Source organism: Sus scrofa, chromosome 4 (assembly GCF_000003025.6).
Source record: "Sus scrofa isolate TJ Tabasco breed Duroc chromosome 4, Sscrofa11.1, whole genome shotgun sequence".
Taxonomy (NCBI): Eukaryota; Metazoa; Chordata; class Mammalia; order Artiodactyla; family Suidae; genus Sus; species Sus scrofa.
Genome location: NC_010446.5, coordinates 28712053 through 28738340, shown reverse-complemented (window position 1 = coordinate 28738340; position 26288 = coordinate 28712053). Strand labels below are relative to the sequence as shown.

Genomic DNA, 26288 nt, shown 5'->3' with positions numbered 1-26288 from the left:
TTGATCCCCGTTTGCAGGAAGTATTTTCTTCCATTCTCTCACTTTCAATTTGTATGCGTCCCTATAAGTAAAGTGGGTCTCTTGAAGACAACATATATACGGCTCTTGTTTCGGTATCCATTCAGCCAGTCTATGTCTTTTGGTTGGGCGTTTTGTCCATTAACATTTAAGGTAATTCTTGATATGTATGTTCTTATTGCCATTTTATTAATTGCTTTGGATTTGTTTTTGTTTTTTCTTCTGTTCTTCTCTTGTTCTCTCCTCTTGTGGCTTGATGGCTATCTTTAGTGTCTTTTTTGAGTTGATTTTTCTTATTCATTTGTGTACCAATTGTAGATTTTTGGTTTGCAGTTATTCTGAAGTTTTGATATGAGTCTATATATAGACGAGATTGTTTTATGTTGTTGGTCTCTTAATTGCAAGTGTATCTCCAGTGTCCTGCATTTGTACCCTCATCTTCTCATGATTTCTGATTTTGGTGGTATAATTGTGCATGGATGATTTCATATCTTTACTGTATATATACCTTTACTGGTCAGCCTTGACATTTGTGGATTTTTGTTTCCTGTTGTGGCCTTTTCTTTTCTGCCTAGAGAAGTTCCTTTAGTATTTGCTGTAAAGCTGGTTTAGTGTTGCTGAATTCCCAGCTTTTGCTTATCTGTGAAGGTTTTGATTTCTCCTTCAAATCTGAATGAGAGCCTTGCTGGGTAATCTTGGTTGGAGGTTTTTTCCTTTCATCATGTTAAGTATATGATAGGTATATGCCACTCCCTTCTGGCCTGCAGAGTTTCTGCTGAAAAATCTGCTGATAAACTTATTGGGGTTCCCTTGTATGTTATTTGTTTCTTTTCCCTAGCTGTTTTCAATATTTTCTCTTTGTCTTTAATTTTGGTCAGTTTGATTAATATGTGTCTTGGGGTGTTCCTCCTTGGGTTTATTTTATATGGTACTTGTTGTGCTTCATGGATTTGAGTGAGTGGTTCCTTTCCCATGTTAGGGAAATTTTCGCTATTATCTCTTGAATATTTTTTCTGTCCCTTTCTCTCTCTCTTCTCCTCTGGCACCCCTATATATGGATGTTGGTACGTTTAACATTGTCCCAGAGTTCTCTGAGACTCTCTTCATTTCTTCTCAATCTTTTTTTTCCCTTCTCTTCTGCATCGGTAATTTCCACTAATCTGTCCTCCACTTTGCTTATTCATTCTTCTACCTCCTGTATTCTGCTGTTAGCTGCTTCTAGTGAGTTTTTTATTTCCATTATTGTATTTTGCATCTCTTCTTGTTTAAGATTTATATCTTGTATCTCTTTGCTCAGTGTTTCCTGTAAGTTATCCATCTTTGCCTTCAGTTTATTTCCAATGTCTTGCATCATCCTCAGCATCAACAGTCTGAGGTCTTTTTCCTGGAGGCTGAGAATCTCCTGATCACGTAGCTGATTATCTGTGTTTTTTTTCTTTCTCCCTCATCTGAGATATAGTTCTCTGTCTTTTCATTTTAATAGATTTTTGGTGTGGTGACCTTTTTACAGATAATAGAGTTGTAGCCTCTCTTACTTCTAGTGTCTGCCCTCCTTGTGGCTGAAGTTGGTCCTGGGGCTTGCTGTAGGCTTCCTGATGGGAGAAACTGATGCCTGCCCACTGGTAGGTGGAGCTGATTTCTATCCCTCTGGTGGGTGGGGCTTTGTCTCTGGATGAGATTAGAGGTAGCTGTGTTCCTGGGGGATCTTTAGGCAGCCTGTTTACTGATGGGTGGGGCTGTGATCCCACTTGGATTGTTGTTTGCCCTGGGGCTTCTCAGCGCTGATGCGTGGGGCCAGATTTTCCCAAAATGGCCACTCTAGAGAAAGCTGCACTGCTGAATAATCCTGAGAGCTTTGCTTCCAATGTCCTTCTCCCACAACAAGCTACATTTACCCCTGTTTTCCCAGGATGTCCTCCAAGAACTGCAGTCAGGTTTGACCCAGATTCCCATGGAGACTTTGCTTGTCCTGGGACCTAGTGAACATGAAATTCTGTGTGCGCCTTTTAAGAATGGGGTCTCCATTTCTCCCAGTCCCATGGAGCTCCAGCACACAAGCCCCACTGGCCTTCAATGCCAGATGCTCCAGGGGCTCTTTCTCCCAGTGCCAGATCCCCACATGTGGGAGTTCAATGTAGGGGTCAGAACTCACTCCTGTAGGTGAGTCTCTGAACCACTTACTTTCCAGTCTGTGGGGCTTCCACCTGGGAGGTATGGGGTTGCTTAGATCACATAATCGCCCCTCCTACCTCTTGATATGACCTCCTCTTTGTCTTCTGGAGTAGGATATCTTTTTGAAAGTTTTCAGTCCATTTGGTTGAAGATTGCTCAGCATTTAGTTGTAAATTTTGTTGTTTTTAGTAGAGAAATTGAGCTTCAGTCTTTCTCTTCCACCATCTTAATCCCACTGCCATTTGGCCTTGAGATCCTGATTTTTCTCTGCAGGACCCAAATCAGCTGATTTTTTAAAGATCAAATTTAGCACTCTAATTAATATATCCTAAATAAAAGATGTAATTAACATTCCTAAAAATGGGAATGCTAATTAATGTGGTAATTAAATAAAGGAGTTAAAGTACCAATTATGTGAAGAAATATTAGCAACACTAAAGAGGATGAAAGGCTTTAGAAAAATCGAACACTGAGTGTGGAAGTTTTAAAATGTAGACACTCCATTTTTGACACTCTTCCCTTCATAAGTAGAGCCTAGTTTCCCTTGAAACTAGGCTCCCCTTGAAACTCCTTGCATGTGGGCTGACTTAGTAACTATATAGAATGTGGTGGAAGTGACAATGTTTGATTTCTGAAATTTGGCCATAGGAAACTTTGCATCATCCTCCTTTCTAGTTAGTATCATTATCTCTGGGGGAACCCAGGAACCATGTTTTGAAGAAACTCAAAGAGATTCTATGGAGAGGTCCATGTGTTAAGAATTCAAGGTCTTCCACCAACAGCCAGAACAAACTTGCCAGCCTTGTGAGTGAGTCATCTTGGCATTGAATCCTTCAGTCTCAGTCAAGGCTTAAAATGCTGTATCCCCTGCCAATATCTTATACTGCAACCTTATGAGAGACACTGAGCCAAAACCACACAGCTAACCTGGTCCCAAATAATAAAAGTTTATTTTTGTTTTAAGCTGTTTAAGTGTGTAGTTAATTGAACATGATATAAAATGAGATGCTTAACCAAATTTACTTGAGAAAAAAAAAGTGAAATACTCAGAGTTAATTAGAGGAAAATTTTGGTAAGCAGAAAAAATAATTAGAAAAAGCAAATATCAATCAGGAAATTGACTACGATGAGGTCACACATTTTGGTAGAGACTGGCTAGCTGTCTATCAAAGCCATTTCTTCTTGTTCCTGGATATACTTCTAGACTACATTTCCCAGCCTCCCCTGCAGTTAGATGTGGCCATAAGGTTGAGTGCTGACCAATTGAAATGAAAGCCCCCATGATGCCTCTTTTTGTGTCTGCTGACTAAATATTGACAACCAGGTGATCTCTGAAGCCATATGTTCAAGATAACAGAGCCTCTATCAGCATTAAGTTCCTGAATAACTGTGTAGCGGCCCCACCACCCACCCCAAACCTTGCTAATGGAGGATTTGACATCTTCATTATGGCTTCAAAGTTCCTCTTAGGCAGTGCATTAGTCAGTGTTTTCCAGAGAAACAGAACCAAAAAATTGGTATAGACATAGGTGTTTATAAAGAGACTTCTGAGGGATTAGCTGATGCACTTATAGAGACTAAGAAGCCCCACGGTCTGCTGACTGTATACTGGAGTCCCAGAAAAGCTGATGGTATAGTTCCAGTCCACACCCAAGGCCTGAGAACCAGGAGATCAGTGTTGGAGGGAGGAGAAAATGGATGTCCAGGACAAGCAGAGAACAATTTCACTCCTTCTCTACCTTTTTATCAATACCCTCAATGGATTGGATAATGCCCACACACATTGGCAAGGGCAGTCTTCTTTACTCAAGTCTCCTTATTCAAAATCTAGTCTCTTCTAGATACATCCTTACAGACACATCCAGAAATAATATTTTACCACCTATCTGGGTATCATTTGTTCCAGTCAAGTTGACACATAAAATTAACCGTCAGCTTCATTTAGCCATCAGACTGGGGAGGGAAGAAGGTAAAGGTATGCAGATTTCTTAACTTTTCATCCATGAAGTGACAAATATCACTTTGTTCACATTCTATTGGTACAAATTAGTCATTTGGCCCCACTTAAATGAAAGGTAAGCTCTCTAGCAACAACTCTACACAAAGGAAATGGAGTATGGTCAATCTGCTGTGGTCCATCCCTTCTCCTCACACACAGAGCATACTCAGCTCCCAAGAGGCATTGACTACAAGGTCCATCTAGATATTGCCTTCAGCTCCAAGTCCAAGTCCTCCAGGATGTGCACAGTCTTCTTCATAAGGTCTGGATGTCTCTTCTTGGGATCTGGAAACTATAAACTAAGAAGACAAGTTATGTCTCATATACAAAGTAAAATGATGTTATCAGGGACATGATAATCACATCATTGATCCACGGAAATGCTGAAACTCTGTCGGGCAAGCATTATACAGTCCTTTTTTTCCTGGGATGGGTGAATTCCTTGATTAGGTTCTGTTAGATTCCTGGAAGGAATTCACTTGTCCACTATTCCCCAAAGCCCCTCTTCAAGCCTCCAGGAGTTTCTTCCTTGCCTTTTTCAGCCATATCTAAAACAGTTATTCAGGAGCATGCCCTCCTTAGGGCCTGTACAGATTTTCAGACCTTATTCCTGCTGGTGCAAGTATTGGGGCCCGAGTGTTGTTTTTTAAGGCTCAAATATTCACAGACTTTTTTTGGCAATAAAATTCCTTCAGCCACTTAGGCTTCTGTGCTACATACTTTCTTCACTTTCATGTGCCATTAACCCTACTAAAAGATTTCCAGCATCCAGCCTGAACTGTTTGCTAGCTTTTTGACCCAGGCTTCTCTTTTTCAGATTAATAATGGCTCTTTTGAGATTATCCAAAACAGCTATCCCTTAATAGGATCTTTGACATTAGGCTGTATCGTTAATTAAAGTTTTTCTCGGGAAGTCTCTCTCAGCTTTATCTATTACTGTTTAGGATCTAGCATCCATCTCTCTCAATCCCCTATTACTCTGTTTGCAACAAAGCCTGGCTCTTTGTCCTAGTTCTTCTCTGGTGACCCTGGTTACTCTGCTATGGATCCCCTTAGCAGCAGGGGGCATTGCTGGCTATGCCATTAAATTATTAGGGGTTACTAAATGAGTTTAATTTTTGGCAATTGTTCTTGATGACATCTGTATTCCAGAGCAGTTAATTTTCCTAATTTTGCAGATTGTGTAGAATTCAAGTAAAATTCAAAGATAAATTCAGTATACGCACACAGACACTCAAGTGTGGATAAATGGCAGTGAGGAACAGCCTTTTGCCAGATCACTCATTGAATAGACTCTTTTAAGTTTTAACACACACACGCATATATATATAACCAAATATAAGTTTATATGCTTAACCTTAATATATATAACCTTTAATGTATATGACCAAACAGAACACATATATATAACCAAATAAAAGGATTTTATTGGACTTTTCTGTGGAAAAACTCTTGTAGTCAAAATATAACTGAGTTTTCTGCCACATATCATGCCAATGATTGGAGCTATGGTTATTCAATGTGTAGAGGATTATGCACATAGTTGACTTCACAATTAAGCAAAAGACAGTTTTCCAGATTGATTTTCTGTCTTATGAAAGGAAATACAATTTTCTTTCTCAGACATATCTATGACGGTAGAAATATGAGACCTGTAAATGAATGGTTTCCATATAGATGATGATGATGATGGTGAATGATAAGAGGAGGAAAGAAGAGGAAAAGGGAGAGAAAGAAAAGAAGGAGGAGGAGATTATTTTTTATCATGGCGATGACTCAATACAGTGATTTTTCAGCAGTACTCAACATGATCATGGTTCTCGAGTACTTCCAAAAACCCTGGTTCTGCTGTTACAAAGCAGTCCACTTAAGGTAACATGGATCTAATGATAGAATACCAAACAGGATTCTCTCTCAGACTTTGTCTCATTTATCTTTAGTTTCATCAGAGTCCTGCACAGCAAACAGAATTACCCTATTTTACAGATGAGAAAGCTATTGCTCAGACCTGTGCCATTCCAGGGCACATATTGGAAATGCCTTTCCTGGCATGAATGGGGACTATGTAACTAGTCCTGGCTAAGAAGGTGTGAGGAAGTACAATGCCTGTTTGAGACCTTTCAGACTCTTTTTCCCTCTAGCTGGACAACCAGCAACATTTGAAAAGGCAATTGCATCAGATTGGGTTCCTGAGAGCTCGCTGCTGACCTGTGAGGGTCATGTAGCAAGGGACTATGGAGTTGTAGCAGTATTGTGTAGCTTGTTCTGAATGACCAGAGGTGGTTAACCAAAAAAAGGTCTTCTGGCAAAAAATACATATGAAAAAGACTTATCATAGATAAGAATCTTGATCCAATTTTTGTTTCAAATGAGTGGGGCAAAATTGTCCCTTTACCCTACTGTATAGCACAGGGAACTATATCCAATCTCTTGAGACAGAACAAGATGGAAGATAATATGAGAAAAAGAATGTGTATGTGTTTGTGTGTGTGTGTATGTATGACTGGGTCACTTTGCTGTACAGCAGAAATCGATACAACACTGTAAATAAACTATAATAAAATTTTTTAATTGTCCTTTTAGAATTCTCAATCTTGACAGCACTTATACATAATAAGGATAAAATTTCACTTAATTATATAAATCGTTATCCATCCTTCAAATGAAAATGGAGATCAGAATTAGATTTAAAATGATTAAGAGCAGAAGCACAAGCTAATCCAGTATTTATTTCTTACCTAAAAGCTTTCTAGATTTTTAGATAAATGTTTTTACAATATCTATTCCTGTATCTTTCTACATTGTGCAAGTCATACTCTTAGGTTCAATACTGAGTAATTTAGAGAAACCCAAATAGCTATGACTATTTCATATCGCATGGAAGAAAATTAGGCATAGTTTACTTTGTTCAATGATGCAGTAGCAAGAAGAATGTTTTACTTGAATCAGGAGTAAATATTACTTCCAATTTTTTAACAGATAATTTGAAATATAATTTTAAAAGACCAAGTCAGCATTATAGATTTAGATTTAAATAAAAGTTAACAAACACAATTAAACATCTTAATAAATACTTTTATTTTAAAATAATATAGCACAGTTGCTGTTAACATATAAGAATGCCCTAATAAAAAGCCCAGAACCTTAATAACTGCCCTTTTAGAATATCAAAAACACATAATCAGCATCAAATTATTTTTCTTTTTTGGCAAGAAAAGTAAAATTAAAGGCATGACAAGAACTGTAAAATTAAAACTCTCAATATATAATAACCCATCTTTGCTTTCTTGTATGACACTTGTTTGGAAGCATTAAGATAGCAGTGGGACAGTAAGGCTGGCTATTCCTGAAATATGAGAAACTTACTAAAACTTGAAGAAAGGAAAATACTGTTTACTACACATATTTTTCTGAAATAAAATAATAATCATGGTGCAATAATTCCTAAATATACCACACTTTTAAGAGCCTAAAATTGAGAGGTTTAAAAAAGGAAATCAAACATCTGCAGGATACTGAATAATCAAAAAAGGGCTATACGATTATGGCATCTCATTCTGTGGTTGATTTCAAATTCATCATTCGTGACCTGTGAGAGACTCTCTTGTCCTTAAAGACAACATTAAGGCATGCCAAGTTTCCTATAAGAAAATTATTCTAACGATGGCTTTATAGCTTTAAATATTATAGTTCTATAATTATAAAATGTCTCCTAATACATATATCAACTTGAGTGTACATAAACTTGCACACTAACAAACAGAAACTATAGACAGATACACTCTTAAGGGTAAGCCACACATTTTAAAAATCAATTTCATGTATTTAAAATAACATCTTACTTCTTACAGTGCCAGTGAACAAGTCAGGCAAATTATTTCCCAAGGCTTATGCCCATGTAAATTGGAAGGAAAGATTATAGAATACTATGTATCATAAAAGTATATAGCTGAAAATCAGCTGAAAGATATGTTAATTCTCTTGACAAACCCTTTTATACTGAGAAAGTCAGTGAGACTTCATTATAATTCTTTTTACTGTAATCATCCTTTATGCTCGATTCTGGGAAAGGTTAGACCCCATTACAGAGAACTGTAAGGATTTGTCTTATTCCTTTGTCACAGTGGAATCCAGTTGGTGGTATTAAATCTTGCTGAATAGGTGAACTGTTTGAGAAGGTTGTGAATCTCTTTTGTCAGACCACATTTTTGTGGTAGCAGTTATTGCTGCAGTGAAATCTGAACTTCAGATTGAAAATCCTTCTCCTAACAGATATGTAGAACATTTTTTCTTTAACTTTAGGTGAATAATCCAGGTAAGGTTTTACATGTGCTGGTCTTTGGACATGTGAAAGATGAAAGCGAAAATGTTCAAATGCTCTTGCCTAGAAAGTTTGCCTACCACAAAGAAGTAACAAAAAGTAGAACCACTGGATTCAGACCTTTAATTCCTAATGTTCAGCTGACATAATTCTTACTCACTCACTTATCTTTATGTCCAGCAGCAAAGGAAAGGCACAAATGAATTTGGCAGGACAGTCTCTTTGTCTAAATTTGCATCCTCAAGGACATGTGCCAGTACTGGTCCAATTGGCTCCCTAAAACAAGTAAGTATGAGATGGATGGACTCATATATTTTAAGCAAACAGTAAAGCATGTGATTCTGATATCAAGGCAGGCATCTAGGTGGGGTCACATCAAAGGGCCTGGTGATTTTGTGGGTAAAAGCACCCACAGCCACCAAGAATTTCATGGTTCCAAGCAGTCCTGTATCCTCTAAACTATAAACCAGATGTGAAATGGTGAGCCTGGATAAAAGACCTTCTTAGAGGGGGCCAGTACCTCATATGACATGGTCTGCTTTAGGAAATCAAGATGGCTGAAAAGCACACACAATATTGTAAAGAATACACTTCAGCTCTGCCACAAACAGTTTAAGGTGCCCTAAAAAGGAACTGTTTATTAAAGTCATTAAGATAATTAAACTGTCCATTAACAGCATGTAGATTCTAGTAGTAGTAGAGAAAGGCAGTTTTCTTTCTGGTACTCACCCCTTTGGGCCTCAGCGCTGAGCAGTGAGGCAACACTAAATTTAGTTTTCTAAAACCTGATTAAAGACTTAAACTACCTCTGGAAAAATAGTTTTGCTTCCCTGGGTGTAGCAATAAAAACTCTTATAGATACAACCAGCACCATGTTAAAGAGATGTGTAAATTTACAAATTTCCATGAAGGATCCAAGACCAGCACCTTGGCTATAGTCTGTCGCTGGCTGTAACAGTATCACTTGATCAGAGTACTTCTAAGTAAATGTTTTTAGAGCCCCAACCCTCTTTATCAGATTGGAAACAACACTGTCTAAAGTTCAGGGTTTTTTGTTACTTGTTTTACCATCACTGTAACTTCAAGTAATCTTCATCTTGAATTCAGGAACTGGCAGGATGAACTAGAGCTACACAGCTGAATACCTGGGGAAATCATAACTGATTAAGGCAGTCATCTGAATCATGTCAACGCAGCACTAGAGGAGACACCCAGATGATGCTCTGAATTGGTTCCTTTTGAGGCAATGGTCTGTCCTCATATAAGTAGAAGTTAAAAGAGATATACCCTATATAAGAGCACATTTATATAATGTTGAAATAAGTAAGCACATACTCACTATATTTCAATTTTAAAATTTTAAGAAAGAAAAGGAAGAAATATATTCTGATTTGTTAAAGTATTTTTCCTCCCTGAATATTTTTTCCTAATTGGGATATATATATATATATCCTTTATATCGCATCAGAACTATATGTAATTTGGTAGCATTACAAGATTCATTAAGTGCTTCCAAATGAAAAGCTTTGACTTTTTCTCCTTTATCATCAATTTCATAAAACTGAAAAAACTTCCTAACACTTGATTCGCAAACATGTCTTTCTTCACAAGCTGAAAATCTGGCTGCACATTAATTGTTTAAGTCTTTGGAGTTCCTGTTGTGGCTCAGTGGTTAAGGAACTGGACTAATACCCATGAGAATGCAGGTTCGATCCCTGACCTTACTCAGTGGGTTAAGCCTCCTGCATTGCTGTCACTGTGGCGTAGGCCAGCGGCTACAGCCCCAATTGGACCCCTAGGCTGGGAACCTCTATATGCCACAGGTGTGGCCCTAAAAATACAAAAAACAAACAAAGAAACAAATTGTTTAAGTCTTCAATTGGACTAATTAATCCTGCTTCACCAATAAATAAAAACAAAACACAGCTGATACTATTTAGCGTCTATGAATGAACATATATATAAACATATATATTTTTAAAGTATATTAAAACACACACACACACAGCTCAGACCTACTCAGCAAGGAGATCATCCCATTATTGGCTCAATATCATGCAAACTGGGTCCTCCAGCAGGCTAGAATCTGACAATTCATAAGCCTTCAGAATATGAAATTTATACTGCTGGTAAGCCAGCTTCAAAGAATGAGAGTCACAGTAAAATAAAAGGTTTCTTCAAGAAGCACAAAAGACCAGCAATAGAAAACAAAAATCATATCTATATTATCCCAATTACTTCCAAATCAATAATAGTCTATTATATATAGTAAGGTAATCCAGCGACATCTAGCTTCCTCCGATGTCCATCTAGTTTACCATTTTTACCTAACAATTCTCTCACATACCTGGCTCACTATTTTTATTGTCCTCTGATCCTCTCTTCTTGCATTTCACCTTAACCCTTAGTAACACACAGTGTACCTAACTCATCAAATAAATCTGACACCAACAAGAGCTCATTCACATAAATATTCTGACTCATACACTCTGCCAGCCAAAGTTATCCACATTTTCAACAGTTGTCAGTAACAGCAAAAACTTCAGACATTTGAATCAGCTTTAGAATCTACAAAGAAATCACTTTCCTACTTCCCCTTCTCTGCCCTCCCAGCCCAGTCCTCTTTAAGAAGGACCCCACTAGTCCTGAACAACTCCTGAAGTGGGAGGTTGGAAACAACTCAAGGAAAATTTCCAAAATGCAAGATAGTTCTGAGGCTGCATTCCCCACCCCCATCTTGAACCATAGGCGTGCTGAGACACTGAGTTAGTGTGGATGCTAGGTGTGTATTTTGCAAAGTGATTACTGTTTTGCTCATCATGCTTTTAATCGAGCAACTATGAACTTAATGAGGCAAGATCTCAGAGTTACTGGGGGCCTGGATATAAAGTGCTCGGAACGATACCTACACCATTTTTACAGGGAGGTGAGTTGTAGTGAGGAGTGCAGTTCGTACTGAATAGGTGCATTTAATCTTTCTCTTTGCATTTTAATTTTTTGGCTGTGAGTTTAAGGGCTGCTGCCATCCTGGGGCAATGACTTGTTGCTTGGCCTAGAGCAAATGATACTGGTTTCCAGACACAGTCCCCAGGAGTCTAGCTGCATTTGTATTGGAAGTTTTCTCCAAAAACAACAAAACATCACCTGGGAATGTGCCTGAGCCAATCAGGATTCAGCCTGCCTAGATGTTTGGATACCTGGAAATAGGATGAAAACATTTTATGCTTTGCTTCCCTGGTGTGAGAGCCAGTAAAGACTTTAGGAGCACATATAACCAATATGATGGCTAAATCACAAACAGAAAATGAAATTTACATCAGCAATTTTATTTAATCTAGAAAATGGGCATGCAACACTGGCTAATATCTGGAACTACCATTCTGAGTTAAATTCAGATTGGTCTCATAATGATTTATATCATTTTATTTTACTAGAAAGTTTATTTTAAAGACTTAGTTACCACTTCTGAGTACAGGAATAATTTTGACTTACAACATATGTGTTTTTATATTTTTTTAAATAATGAGTATCATCAAGCTTCAAAATATTCAAACACAAAACTCTATATTTTAGTGCTTAGCCAAATTATAGGAAGAATAAATTTAGCAAGAAAATGGATAAGCACCTTAGAGAATGTAAGCCTTATTATGTGATTAGTGCTTACGTTCTGTTTTACAAAATAGGTTACTAATTGATCCTACACTTCCCAGTGTCCAAAGAATAATATCCCATATCATGTTAAAGAAATCATTTGTGCATTAATTGTTAGAAATATTTTGCTGTAGAAGTAGAAGCTGATGACCATTATAGATTAATTAGTCTCAGCTCTTTAGAGGGACTGGTGTAACTGGGTGTGATTTCTTAATGCATCTTACATGGTTTTTCTTCTAAATAAAAAATATATAGAGTACAAAAACACTCACTGGATGTTAGTTTGGGAAATCAACTTTTCTTGCCTGGCAAATAAACTGCACTAACTTAAGAAATGTGTTGTGTTGTGTTTTGCTTTGTGTTTTCTCATATAAAATGCCAAGGCAGACTCTCAGAAAGTTCACAACCAGAACTAACTCTGTACAGTGAGAGCATCTTCCTCTACCAAGGACAGTTCCAGGGTGTTTTCATTAGTTTTCATCCTGAAGTTGAAGGAACCATAGAGTTTAGCAGACTCTTTGGAAGAGGCAAACCTGTCACGACGATACAGCTCCCCCTTCCACATGGACATCATTAGCAAACAGGACAGAACAACCCCCCCAAGTGTGAGGAGGCAGAGTCCGGCAATCACACAGCGGTCCAGGTGAGCCCCTAACTTCGCACTCTCCTTCTCCAGGCGTTCCATTTCCCGGGCCGCTACCATGTTGGGATCCACAGTCACGTCCCGTGGGACAATGTAAGAGATGATCACCAGCAAGATGCCAGTGACTAAGAATAAGATGGCGCTGATGAAACCATAGTCTACTGACTTCCCTGAAGAGGTGGCTTCCAAACTTGTATCATCTTCATCTTCGGATATCAGGGATATGGCAGCCTCGTGAGACCACTCATTTGAATTTCCCCAGCCCAGGTCTCCCAGATGATTACTCCTTTTTGCTGAAGGGGAGCTCTGGTTCCTTTGCTCCAGGTTGACATTCTCATCCACGTAGGTAAAAGAGGTCTCTAATTCCTGGGTGCAGCAGTTGCAGACTTTCCGTTCTGCTGTTATTAGATTGTTCCCTGAGTTGAGAGGTCCTGGTGGCAAGGAGTCTGGCTGAATAACATTTTCTTGCAGAGTGGGCGAAGGGGATGCTGGGGAAGAGCTAAGTTTAGACCCTTCCATCTCCAGTGCTCTTGATGTTGACATACAATACCTCTGGCAGCGGAAAGCAGCTTTGGTGGCTGCTGCATCTGCCTGGTCCCCCGAAAGCCCTCCTGAGCTCCTGTCCACAGCATCACACAGGGCTGCCTGGCTGCTCTTCTTAGCAAGGTAGTGGAGCTCCATTGGAGCTAGTCAGACATCCCCAGCAGCTTCCAGACAGAAAGTCTGCCGATAGCAACACAATTAGATAAGAACCCAACAGGAGCTAAGGCTACACCACCAGGAGTATTGTTCCTAAGGCCTTCATCTCCTTTGTAGCTTTTGACACTTCACACCCACTTCCTCCTAAAAGAGGTAAGAGAAAGGAGAGGCTACCAAGTGATAGGAAAAGTGTGAAAAGGGCAAATCCTCTGATTTATCACAGGGAGTAACACGAAGGAACTCAGGTCAGGGTAGAAAAGGAGCATGGAGGAAGTGGCAGTGTCTCTGAAGAAAGCATTGCCGTCACCAAGCCAAATTTATCCAAGGACTCACACATTTCAGTGACAGGATCCCTCAAAGAGAAGGAAGGTTTCCTGTATAGAGACACAAATGAGAAAAGCAAGGACCTTTTTTAGCAGAGCTGATGACTTTCTGAAGAATCTTAGAGAAGCAAGACTTCTCAGCAATTCAGTTAAATTACGTTTTTACACTCTTCTTTAGTTCAAAACTGATTATAATACAGATTAGCATTAAAGCATCACTGAGGGTGAACCAATTTATGTCACTATCAGTTGGGCTCCACTGGATCTGGGGCTCAGCATTTTGACTGGGTAGCTCTGAAGTGGGTAGAAGATGGCTGGCTTAATCAGCCACCTCTCCTAATTTTACACCCTGTATATCCAGAGACCCTCGTCATACATCCCTGAATTTACAAGACCCTATGCTTGTTCATTGTGCTTGTATTCGCAGCTCATCCCCTTACTGCTACATGCTGACATGTTCTAGACCCAAAACATATATAGACAACACACCTCACTGTGTGATCCCTGCAAAATAGGATGAGCTAACCCACTTCCACACACACATACACACACACACACACACACACACACACACACACACACAGCTGCCTGCTCAGGGTACAGGTCCACTGCTCCTAATTACTGGGTCTGAGTGGGTATGAGTTCTTCTCCCTCTGCACGTTTTGCTAACAAATATGTGCAGGAAATCAACTGTCTAGAAGTTTTCAAAAATACAAGCTAGAAGTAAACTGACAATAAAAGACAAATCATAAACCCACAAAGTCACACTTCTGTTGAGGCAAATAGGTAAGAAGCTATTTCCAAAGTTGTCTCTGGAGCTATCTGTGACATGCCCTTACCCCACCGAGAGCAAGGGATCTTTATGGGAAAGAGCTTTGTGTTGAGCAGAAAACCATCTGCCCATCTTTCTCTGCCTCTTCTATCTTTCTGAGGAATGAAAATTCACTTTCCACTATCACCAAGTACAGAAATTTCGAGTAAGGGCCCCTTTAATTTTGCTTCCAAAGTCCAGGATAATAATGGATTTAACTTACAGCTTGGAGGCTTATTATGCTTCAAAATTCAACAGCTTCAACAGCTGGTAACCCACACAGAAACACAGGTAAGGATATCTGAAGGTCCACCTGGCAATTCACTTAAAATGAGGGAGAGGAAATCCACATGTTTTCTGCTCTGCATTGAAGTTTGTTTAAAACACACACACACACACTTCTCTCCTATTAGTAGAGTTTCTCTGCAGCTAAAACAGAAAGCAAAACAAAACAAAAACATTAGGTGCAGGAAAACCACAACTGAACCAGAGCTTTGCTTTAGTAAATGAACAGACCCCCACTGCAGAATCTCTCAGTGAAGGAAGATGATAAAGGGTTTGGGTATGATCAATTGTTGAAAAGAATAATCATCTCACAGTTCCCTCAAACATTAGGTGCTCTGATTAACCATTGGCACAATTACCCATCAAACTGGATTACTTTAGATAAAAATCAGCAGAGTCCCTTACGGGACTTTAAATTTATGACAAAGAGGAAGAGAAATCTCCACTTAATTCCTTTTTCCTGCTTCTGTTTCTTAAAAGAGAGACTCCGCTTGATCCATTGGAGCTATGCTATCTGCACAGTCGATTTCCTTTGCAGCTCCGTAATCCTGGCTTCCATTCTCAGGGGAGAATGGATAATCTCAGGGGACCAGCTAAAGGCTCTTTCCTTCAGTCTCCTCCCTCTCTCCTTTCTGGTTTAAGAGCGCGGTTAATGAAAGGGCACCGCAAAATGAGGGGACAGCACTTACCCTCGTCCGTCTGCCAGAAATTCACAGCCTTAATATTTGCATTGGAACTAACTGACACGGGCGAGGCTGGTCTAGGGGAGGCGACCTCAGGATCCGTCCTGCGCGCGCTGTACAGAGGGCGCGCCGCAAGCCCCGGGCAGCGGTGTCCCCCACCAAATCAAACAACCCATTCCAGGTGAAATCGGTGTCGGCCGAGGCCGGGAGTTGGGCTGCGTTCGCCAAATACCCCGAGGTAAGGCAGGCACCTTGGGAAGGGAGTGGGGATGAGCTCCCCAGCTCCGCCAGGCTCCCAGGGTATCTCCCTCGCCCCAGCGCCTCCTTCCCGCCCCACTCTCCGCTCACCTCCTGCCTTGGCCACCCAGTGAGGCTTGAGCATCGCGCGCTTGTCCCTGCGCGGCTCCTCGGGAAAGTCCCCAGATCACCATCCGCAGCACTTGTAGCCTCAGCGCGCCGCTAGGCTCAGTGGGGTGGGCAGTGCCTGCTGTGCCGACTGGGCGGGGCGGGGCGGGACGGGATGGGGCTCTCCCTCTTGCTGAGCATTCCGGGAGATGTAGTCCGGGTCGGCCTCCCTTCCTCCCCCTTGTTTCTCCTCCTGTCCTACCTTTTCCTGGCTTTTGCCCTTCCAGAGAGTTACCGCTATATGCCCATGCTCCTGCCTGGCGCATTAGAAGAAAGCATTGGCTCCTAAACGCAGGGTTGGGTCTCCCAGCCTCAGATGTGGCCACGGGATAATTAGGAAAGAAATGTATATTTAGTTACAATTTCGTGCAAGGCAATATGCATATTTCATTTTATTTAATAGAACAAAGGTTCCAAATAGATTTTATTAATCCTCATTTTACAGATGAGGAAAGAGGCTCAGAGGAATTAAGTGCCTCATCCAGGTTTGCAAAGACAATAAACGATAGCTAGTAGATTGTATCCAAGAATCTGCTTACAGGTAGTTCCCCTCGTGGCTCAGCTGTAATGAATCTGACTAGCATCCATGAGGACGTGGGTTCCGACCCTGTCCTTGCTCAACGGATTAAAGGTACGACGTTGCTGTGAGCTGTGGTGTAGATGTGGCTGGGATCTGGCGTTGCTGTGGCTGTGGCCAGCAGCTACAGCTCAGATTTGACCCGTAGTGTAAGAACTTCTCTGCTTCCGAAGTCATTGCCTTGCTCACAAAATCAGGAAAAATTGACCATTAAGGATGGAATTGTCCTGTTCTGCTCTGCATCCCCTGTGCCTAGCAGTGTCTGAATAATAATGACCCAAAATAACAATAATCAACATACAGAACACTTACTTTTGCCAGGGTCTCTTTGAATCACTTTTGATATGTTAACTCACTTAATGGTCACATTAAGTTAATTTTAGAAGTCCTATAAAAATCCTTATCTTTACCTAAGATGAAACTGAGTTACAAAGAAGCTGAATAGTTTGCCCAAAGTCATACAGCTAGTACTCAAGAGAAATGGCATATGGACTCCAAAAGGCCCTAAACATTATGCGAATTGAGTGAATGGGAAAAAAAGACCAGAAGACCTGAAGACAAGAAGAGAAAAGGGTTAGGAATAAAGGAAATCTGGAATTGAAGCTACTGAGATTTGACTCCCAGAACAGGACAGATTAACTTCTTTGGGTCACAAACCTCTTTCTAACCACAGTGGACTACAGCAGCCAACAGTCAAAGAGAATGTGTGGTTTGTGGATCATCTCCAAGTTTTTAGCATCTCCTTTGGGGTGATTCTAGGGTTATTGATTTTTTTTATGTAAATGTTTTATATAATATTTTGCTGCTTATGAGTAATATACTCACATGTGGTTGCTTGCTTTCAAGTAATAGATCAATCTCCTATAATGATAATTTTGTTGGTTTTCTTTTACATTGATAGAATCCATAGTCTCATAGTTCCAGGGACTTCATAATCCAGCCCCTTGAAAATCTTTTTTCCCTATGACTCTCTTTCAGCCAGATAAGCCCATTTGTTGTTAAACATGACATGTCTTTTATGGCTTTTTCTCCTTTGCTCATTAATTACTCTGTTCTCCAGTGAGAATATCCTTTCCTCATTCTCCTATTCTCACCACCCTTCAAAGATTACCTTATCAAGCCACGTTTGCTGGGGTGCATTCTGTTCTTAGTACTATATATTTAAAAGGGAGCCCAAAGACACCAACTTGAACTCATGTTGAACAAGGAACATGGGATATTTAGCCAGAGGAGGAGACTTAGGAGAAACAAACAAACAAACAAAAACTTTAAATAATTTGAAGTTTGTGAAACAGAAGAGGAATTCTGTGTCACAGTTTAAAAGGGGAAAAGCAGAACCAGTGACAATAATAGTATTTATTAATCCTAAAATGCTATCATCTTTAATTCTTATACTAACTCTATAAGGAGCCAGTATTATTATACTTGTTTTACAATGTAGAAATTGAGGATTGAAATGATCTTTTTCTCAAGGTATTAGAGGTGATAAATAACTGGAAGAGCCCAGATTCTAACATGGGTCTATCTGATTCTAGAACCTGGATCTCTTTATCACCACATTATACTGAGCAATGCTTCACAATCATTTTCATAGCAGAGCATAAATGCTTCTGTGGCTACTTCAGGCCCTGCAGGACAGCTAGGGAATAGATAAGTCAGCACATCTGTAATACCCTGGGGCACCTGAGGATGATGGACACAGGGACTGGGAAGCTCTGGAGAGCACTATCAGATTCAGTAAGGAGGCAAATTAGAGCATAAGGAAGAACATTATCTTTAAGGACTTGAAATAGGATGTCTCATGAAAGTAAATTCTGTTATTACTGGAGAGGATTTTTTTGTAAACAGCCATTTATTAATGATGTGGTACAAGGAATTCATCTAGTTGGATTAAAGGATCTCTGTTATTTCCCTGGTGAAATGATTCTGAGTTACATTTCTTTTATGATGCCCTTTCCTCCAAGCCAGCTCCCAAAGATTCTACCTCCTATTAACTATACTAGGACTTGTCAGCACTGATATTTGTATTTATCAGCCACTACCTTGTGACATTTCTAGTATGTCTAGGTAACTACTGCCTATTGTTTATCTTCTCACTTAGGAGCCTAAACCTCTAGTAGCAATTATAAGCTCCTTAAGGTCAGCATCCATATATTAAATGTCTTCTTATCTCCTACAGAAAGTAAAATATTCCTATTGAATAGGGAGAGGGAAAATGCCAAGACTGAACTGAGACTGGAGATGATTATTTATCTACATTATTCTCTCTCATTTCCTATTTCTGAATATAGTACACTTGACTGTCTACCTATTTTTGAGCATTAAAATAAAATCAACTCTGTACCAACACACTACAAAATGTCCTTCAAAATTCTATAGAAAAAGAATAAATATGGACTTACCAGCTCCTGGAAAGAAAAGCTCTGCAAAGAAATACCACTTGCTGGAATAACTCAACTTCTCTCCTCTGTAAGTCCATGTCTAAACTTTCCTCAAAATCTCATTCATGAACCTTTTCAAGTCTTTCCTATTCATAAACCCCAAATTCATATTGCTCTCCTAATTGGCATTCTAGTGGCATAATATACTTCCTTTTATATTGTCATTTTGCATCTATAGAAGTATTTCATGTATATTTTATACTGCTTTCTATGTGTCTCTCTTCCCAGATAAAATTTAAGCTCTTTGAAACCAATATATTCTTTCTGTAACTTTGAAGCTACATGTGGGCATGGAACAGCAAAGTACATGGCCAAAAATTGTTCCTCATTATATGCTTACAAAATGATTGACTCAATCAAATAATGATACTAAAGTCTAAGTAATGATTTTGATCTTACATAATTTTTAATGTGGTTCATATGTTCCTATTTATAGTCCATGAGGTATGGGAGGTGCAATCATGATTACATTAGTGGAAAAATAGATTCTGAGAAGTAAATTTACTGTGTGAATCAAGGGTATTGCAGGGGCTTTTAACAAAAAGTCTCTTGTAATGATGACTGAGGATGCATTCCAGTTTTCTCTCTTCAGCAATAATAGTAAGAGCAGATTATAAATAAATACTTGTAGTGGGTTTAGAGTTATCAGGAAGGGCTAGATGTTGGAAAGTGGGAGAGAACTGGCTGGATAGAGGGCCAGTCATTTAATGGAAACAGTACAAGGACTATGATTAACTGTGTGCCCCAAGCTGGCACTTCTAAATGATAGAAGAAGCAAATGAAACTGACCAAAATTTAGAATAAGGAAGATCACTTTTACTGACAGAATTCTAGGAACAACAAAAAAGTCATATTAAATTTTAAAGTTTTCTTTAAGTAAAAATGCTATATGGCCAGGATAACATGTTATTTAAATAAATTAAGTAGCTGGATATAGACACTAGGGATGAGAGAGGACTGTAGCCAAATAAGAGCAAATGCTTTTCCTAAAAGGGGCAGTGCCCCTAACTGCTTTACCTGATATTTGTCTTGAGTGAATTCGGACATAAAAAGTCACATACCTCCATTTTTATTTATAAATTCAAAATCTTTAAAATTGAAAATTAAGAAGTTATAAATCTGTATGGGTCAAAGAGAACAGAACTGTAGAAAACATTTGTTTCCAGTAATAGCAGACAAGGTGATCTAGACCCACCCACCGCTGAGGATAGTTGGAAAACCTGGACAAAATGCATAAAAATCACTTGCTGGAAGACATGTAAATGTAACAAGATGGGAAATATTACTAGGCTAGAATCCAGTAACAAAGAGAGGCTAAGGCAGTCAAATCAGGAGCTTGCAGTTTCCTTTTACTTGGGGATGTTAGACAAGTCCAGAGGAAACAACTGAGAGGCTAAGAAGCTAAAGACCGTGGGGACTTGTGTCCTAGCCCACCAAGGGCAGGAATCATGGTGAGTGGCCTCCACTCCTTAAACTTTGGGTTAAAATCCTAAAAGGTTGCATCCTAGCCGTGTGAAGCAGAAGTTAGATTGGCCCTCACAGGGAGTACACCTCACTTCACTAAAATGTCAGTCCTTAAAATTTAAGTAAGGTGCTTTCAGAGTGCTAGAACACCAGTGCTTGGCATAAGAAGCGTTCTTTCAAAAAAAGAAAAATAAGTACAGCATCATCTCAAACCAATTTTACAAACAATTTTGCAAATGCAGTAGCTCACAATAAAAAAATAACCTTGAAGAAAAGCCAATTTCTAAAGGTCAAATACTGTACTAATTCCTCCCTCTCTATATACAGATATATATATAATTTTCAAAATGACAAAATTATGGAGATTAAGATTAGTGGTTTCCATGGGTTAGGGATGGGGGCAGTTGTAGTGGTGGGTGTGACCATAACTATAAGGGCTGGCAGGAAGGATATCTTTTCGTTTATGGAATAGTTCTATATCTTGTTTGGAGTGGTAATTACATGAATCTATGCATGTAGTAAACTGATGATTTTCTGGTTTGATGTTACCTATAGTTACATAAAATGTAACCAATGGGGAAAACTGAGTGAAGGGAGCATAAGATCTTTCTGTAATACTGTGCAATGTTCCAAAAATCTATAAATATTTTAAGATAAAAAGTAAAAAAAACCCAAATACATCAGACATTTAGATCACATGCATGAAAACAAACAGAAACATAAAACAATAGAAAAAGATCAGCTGGAGGTTTCCAATATTAGGGAATTTTGTTTATTTATTTAAAATTTTATTTTTATTACAGTATAGATGATTTACAGTGTTGTTAATTTCTGCTGTACAGTATAGTGACCCAGTCTCTCTCTCTCTCTCTCTCTCTCTCTCTCTCTCTCTCTCTCTCTCTCTCTCTCTCACACACACACACACACACACACACACATTCTTTTTCTCATAGTACCTTCCATCATAGTCTATCCTAAGTCTATCCCTATGCTATACAATAGGAACTCATTTGCTTATCCATTCTAAATGTAATAGTTTGCATCAACTGACCACAAACTCCCAGTCCTCCCTTTTGGTAGGGAGTCCTCCACTCCCTACCCCTCCCCTTTGACAACCACAATTCTATTCTCTACGTCTGTGAATCTGTAGATAGGTTCATTTGTGCCATATTTTAGATTCCACATATAAGTGATATCATATGGTATTTATTATGCTCAATGAAATAAGACAATTTAGAATTTTTCAGAGAGCTAGAAATTAAGAATGAAAAATATAATCAAAATTAGGAACACAGTGGACAGATTAAGAGATTCAACATAGCAAAGAGAGAATTAGTGAATTAGAGATAGATTAGAATAAAACATCTCAAAACACAGACAAAAGGATGAAAAATACAAAAGTGAGGGTAAAAAACATAGAGGATAAAAAAATCAAGCTTCAGTCATAAATTCTTGTGTCCAAGGAATAAAGTGTTTCCTCTCTCCTTTTGGGAGAGGAAGAAAAGGCAAGTTTTTCTTACTTCTGTATATAAGCAGACAATGTCAATTTTTTCTCTATTTCTCATCTCTGACACAGACTTTGAAGTTTATGTACATAAGATACTTGGCTTGGTTTTCATTGTGCTGCCTCAGGATCAAAGTAGGGTTTTGCAAACCACATGGTCATTATTTGCCTCTTAAGCAATTGATGATAATTTGTCTCTGATCTAAATACCATGTACACATTTAGTGTAAAAATTAATAATTGTGAATATTTTAGAAGCCCAACAATAAGAATGAAGAAAAGAAGCTATCCACTAAAAAGTACTAATGTGTAACTGTGAAATCCATTTATATTGTTAGCTAAAGAGGCAAAACTATACTAGATTATTTTGGGATATTGGTGAAACAATGAGAAAAGAAAGAATGTGATTACCATAAATTTCAAGATAGAGGCTACATATGCAGTGGAGTGGGGGAATAGTGATTTGGAAAAAGCCAAAGGAGAGGCTTTGGGACATCCTCACTGTTCTGTTCCTTGACCTAAATATGCTTATATTGACATTCTCTGAGTTAAATTATCAGCAGTGACTTTATTTCATGCACCTTTCTGTATGTAGTAGTTCATAATAAAAAGATCAATACACTTCTGGAGAAAATTCAGGCTTCAAGCACCTAATCTGAATCTCTGCTTTAAGAGGTTATATCATCTCTGGATTTTTTTCTCCCATCTTAAGAAGAACTCGAAGGTGTTTTTTCCTAGCTAGGCTTCCACTAACATACAGTTATGCATGGGGAATGAGAGAGCATACAATCGTCTGGTACTCCTAATACCATGCTATCATGATCTTCTTTGTTACTTATTCAAGAATTACCTCAACTGACTTTTAACTCTCTCCTTGTCCTTTATGACATGCCTTTTAAGACACAAGATGCAGTTTATGGGTCTATCATTGCACTGACATTTCTTATTAAACTCATTAATAACATTCAGTAATTCAGCCACTCACTCAACAAGTATTAATTAAACTTAGAAAGATTCTATGCTAAATGACAGATGTACAACATTGAACTGAATGGGTACGTCCTAACTTTCAGGGAGTTTACAGTCTTGTGGAGGATGTCCCAATTTAACAGGCAAGTATAATGCCATTTCATCACTGCTGTGATAAAAGGAATAGATGGTCTAGTGGGAACATAGAGGAAGAGGACTTAATTCAGAATTGACAGGTCATAGTAGACTTCAAGGTGATGTAATATCCAAATGAGACAAATATAGAAGGAAGTTAGCCCATTGAAAAATGAGGTAACATGGTGAACAGTGGGTAGCAATTCAAAAGTTAAATTACTGGAATTGAAAAAGTTCAGTTAAGTAGATAGTATGAAATCTGAGGGGAAGAATGTCAAGTAATGATATTGGTGGCATCAGTAGAGGACAGATCATCTTTGGACTTGTAAGTAAGAACAAGATGTATGGACTTAACTCTAAATGCAACAAAATGCCAATGATGGTTATAAGCAGAAGAATAAGATCATACTTGAATTTTAAAAAGACCATGCTGGGGAATAGATTGAAGATGAGCCAGCTATACTCAGATAGCTTATAAAAAACCATCTTCAAGCAAGAGGTAATGACAGTGAACTTTAGGTATAAAGGTATAGATAAGTTACAAGAAAATGTACACATCATGTGAGCATTAATCAGAAGGAAGTGGACTTTAGGACAATGAGTAATACTAGGGATAAAGAGAAGTTATAATGATAAGAGGTTCAATTCATTAAGGTACTCCAATCCAAACTGTGAATGTACTCCCTGCACCTCTACGGGCCACATTTCCAGTTTTGGTGAATAGGATGTGTGTGGAAATGATGTGTGTTAACTTCTGGGATAAGGTAGTTCAGCGTCTGATGTTTCTGCCCATTTACTCTTCAAGCCATGTGCCTTCTGAATGATGCTAAAATGACCATTAGCAAGTGTCTTAGTGCAGCTAGAGATTATCATACTAAGTGAAGTTAAGTCATAAAGAGAAAAACAAATACCATACAATATCACTTATATGTGGAATCTAAAATATGGCACAAATGAACCTATTTACAAAAAAGAAATAGACTCACTGACATGGAGAACAGACTTATAGTTGCCAAGGGGAATGGGGGAGGGAGTGGGATGGACTAGGAGTTTGGGGTTAGTAGATGCAAGCTATTACATTTAGAATGGATAAGCAATGAGGTCCTACTGTATAGCACAGGGAACTATATTTAATCTCCTGGGATAGACCATAATGGAAAATAATATTTTTAAAATAATGTATAATACACACACATATACATAATGTATATATACATTATATACATATAAATAATGTGTGTATGTGTGTGTATATATATATGACTGAGTCACTTTGGTATACAGTAGAAATTGGCACAGCATTGTAAATCAACTATAATAAAAAACTGAAACATCCCAGTGATAGAAGGGAAGAAACAGCTGCCTCGGACCCACAATCTCAAATCCCTGGACTTGAATGTTCTCACGCCCACAGGCTTCTAGAGCCATCTGTTCCAGGGACTCTGGCTAGAGCGTGTCTTGTGCCCTGCTCCCTTTACCTTGGCTCTGACATAGGAAAGGTTTTGTTTTGTCTTTTTAAAAATCTCTCAAACTGAGGCTTGAGCTGGAGACATATTTGGTCTTTGAGAAACATTGTGCAAAACTTGTCCTTGTGTGGAAGAAGCTGTCTCGTATCACTTTAGTGTAGACTAAATAATGTCAGCAGGTGTACGGGGACCTCATTACTTATTTTTGGTATCATTTATAAACACAGAACAAATGATGTTTGTGTTGGTCCAAAACCAAGGCTTCTTGATTCCTTTGCCACTCTCCACACGAGCATGGACACATGGGGGCCTTCACTGACTAGGGTGGATGACTTTGGCCTTCCTGGCTGTGCTGGCGCTTTGTGCTCCAGTCTCATCAGTGAGGGGGACCCAAGATCTGTTGAGGTCTGGGTACACTTAAGAGGCAGACTTGGAAGGGATCCTCTTTTCTGCGCTGAAACTGGAGTCTGTGCTTTTAGGAAGATGCTGAGGATCACGTGGTTCTGTGGCCAGTATCTAGTGCAGTAGCTCTTAGGCCAGTGCTGTTGGAGGGATGCTTCTCTTTTATGTGTCACTGAACAAAACACTGGTCCTATATCCTTTGTTGCACTTTAAAGTGAGATTAATTTAACTTTCATTTGGTTGAAGACTTCCTAAGGGAGGAAATTCAGTCTACTCGTTTGGTAATAGATAAATGGGTATTAAACTTTCTGCAAACTATTGCCTTTGGAAGCAAACTGTTGCCTTTTGAATAGATGAGCAATGGGATCCTGCTGTGTACCACTGGGAACTATATCTAGTCACTTATGATGGAGCATGATAATGTGAGAAAAAAGAATATATACATGTATGTGTAACTGGGTCACCTTGCCGTACAGTAGAAAATTGACAGAACACTGTAAACCAGCTGTAATGCAAAAAATAAAAATCATTACAAAAAAACAGAAAAAAAAAAAAAACTTTCTTAAAGGCGGCAACTGCAGTTGGAGGATAGTCTTGAGGTTCCCGTGAAACTAGCATTGCTCTATTTTGATTTTTCTCGTTTAGGCCAAGGCCTGAACTTTTTTTTTTTCCCTGGGAGGTGGAAGAATTAATCACTGCCCCCCCCCACACACACCCCACCAAACGAGCCTCATACCTTTATAAACAAACATATACCTTACTGAGGAAAGGAGCTAGGGAACCACCTTTTCACTTCTCACTGTGTACATGTTCAATCGCTGTCTTGAAAACTGTTTCAAATTCCTGCTGTCTTTTTCTTTGGACAGTGTTGCATCTAGACAAGGAGCTGAGCTGACCTTCCACAGAGACCTGGAGTCTGAAATGATCAGAACAATTTATTTGTGTCTTCTGTTATGCTTGTATCTCTTGTTTTGACAATAAAAATCCTGACTATATCAAAAAAAAAATTTAAAAAACAAATGTCTGAAGTGGAGGACTTAGTTAACTTTTTAAAAAAATGTTGTGCTTAGTTAACTTTTTAAAAAAATGTCATTAAACTTAGGGTATGTGATTTGACCATATTTTAGTAAGTCACCATTATTGTTAGTATTAGCATCAGTTTTCTTTCTCTGTGCTTGGTTCTTCTTTATTTCTCCTTCCCCACTGTAGGCTCTTATCATCTCTGGTCTAGACTACTCCAATTATCTGATAGATAGTACCTTGCCTATAATCATGAGCTTCTAATTCACACCTAACACTGCCCACAGATTGATCTTTATG

At 38.8% G+C, this 26288-nt stretch overlaps 1 protein-coding gene and 1 long non-coding RNA gene across 6 annotated transcripts in view; one reads left to right on the top strand and one right to left on the bottom strand.

The window, feature by feature from the left end:
- TMEM74 (transmembrane protein 74) lies at positions 11334-16098 on the bottom strand. 4 transcript variants are annotated; one of them, XM_005662897.3, is made up of 3 exons: positions 15954-16098; positions 14861-15066; positions 11334-13877 (listed from the first exon to the last, which is right to left on the bottom strand). In XM_005662897.3, the coding sequence occupies exon 3, from the start codon at positions 13483-13485 to the stop codon at positions 12574-12576; it is 912 nt and encodes a 303-aa protein (XP_005662954.1). In that variant the 5' UTR covers positions 13486-13877; positions 14861-15066; positions 15954-16098; the 3' UTR covers positions 11334-12573. The 4 variants fall into 4 exon arrangements, with proteins under 4 accessions (XP_005662954.1, XP_020944684.1, XP_013852002.1 ...); XM_021089025.1 differs by lacking the exon at positions 15954-16098 and adding an exon at positions 15612-15923; XM_013996548.2 differs by lacking the exon at positions 14861-15066 and having other exon boundaries at positions 15954-16092.
- LOC110260239 overlaps positions 16146-26288 on the top strand; it is a 117209-nt gene continuing 107066 nt past the window's right edge. For both annotated transcript variants that reach the window (XR_002343165.1, XR_002343164.1), the window contains exon 1: positions 16146-19056. This is a non-coding gene — a long non-coding RNA (uncharacterized LOC110260239). The remainder of the gene's footprint in view (positions 19057-26288) is intronic.

Coding starts and splice junctions, on each gene's coding strand:
- TMEM74 (XM_005662897.3), bottom strand. CDS start 13,485: ATGGAGCTCCACTACCTTGCTAAGAAGAGCAGCCAGGCAGCCCTGTGT.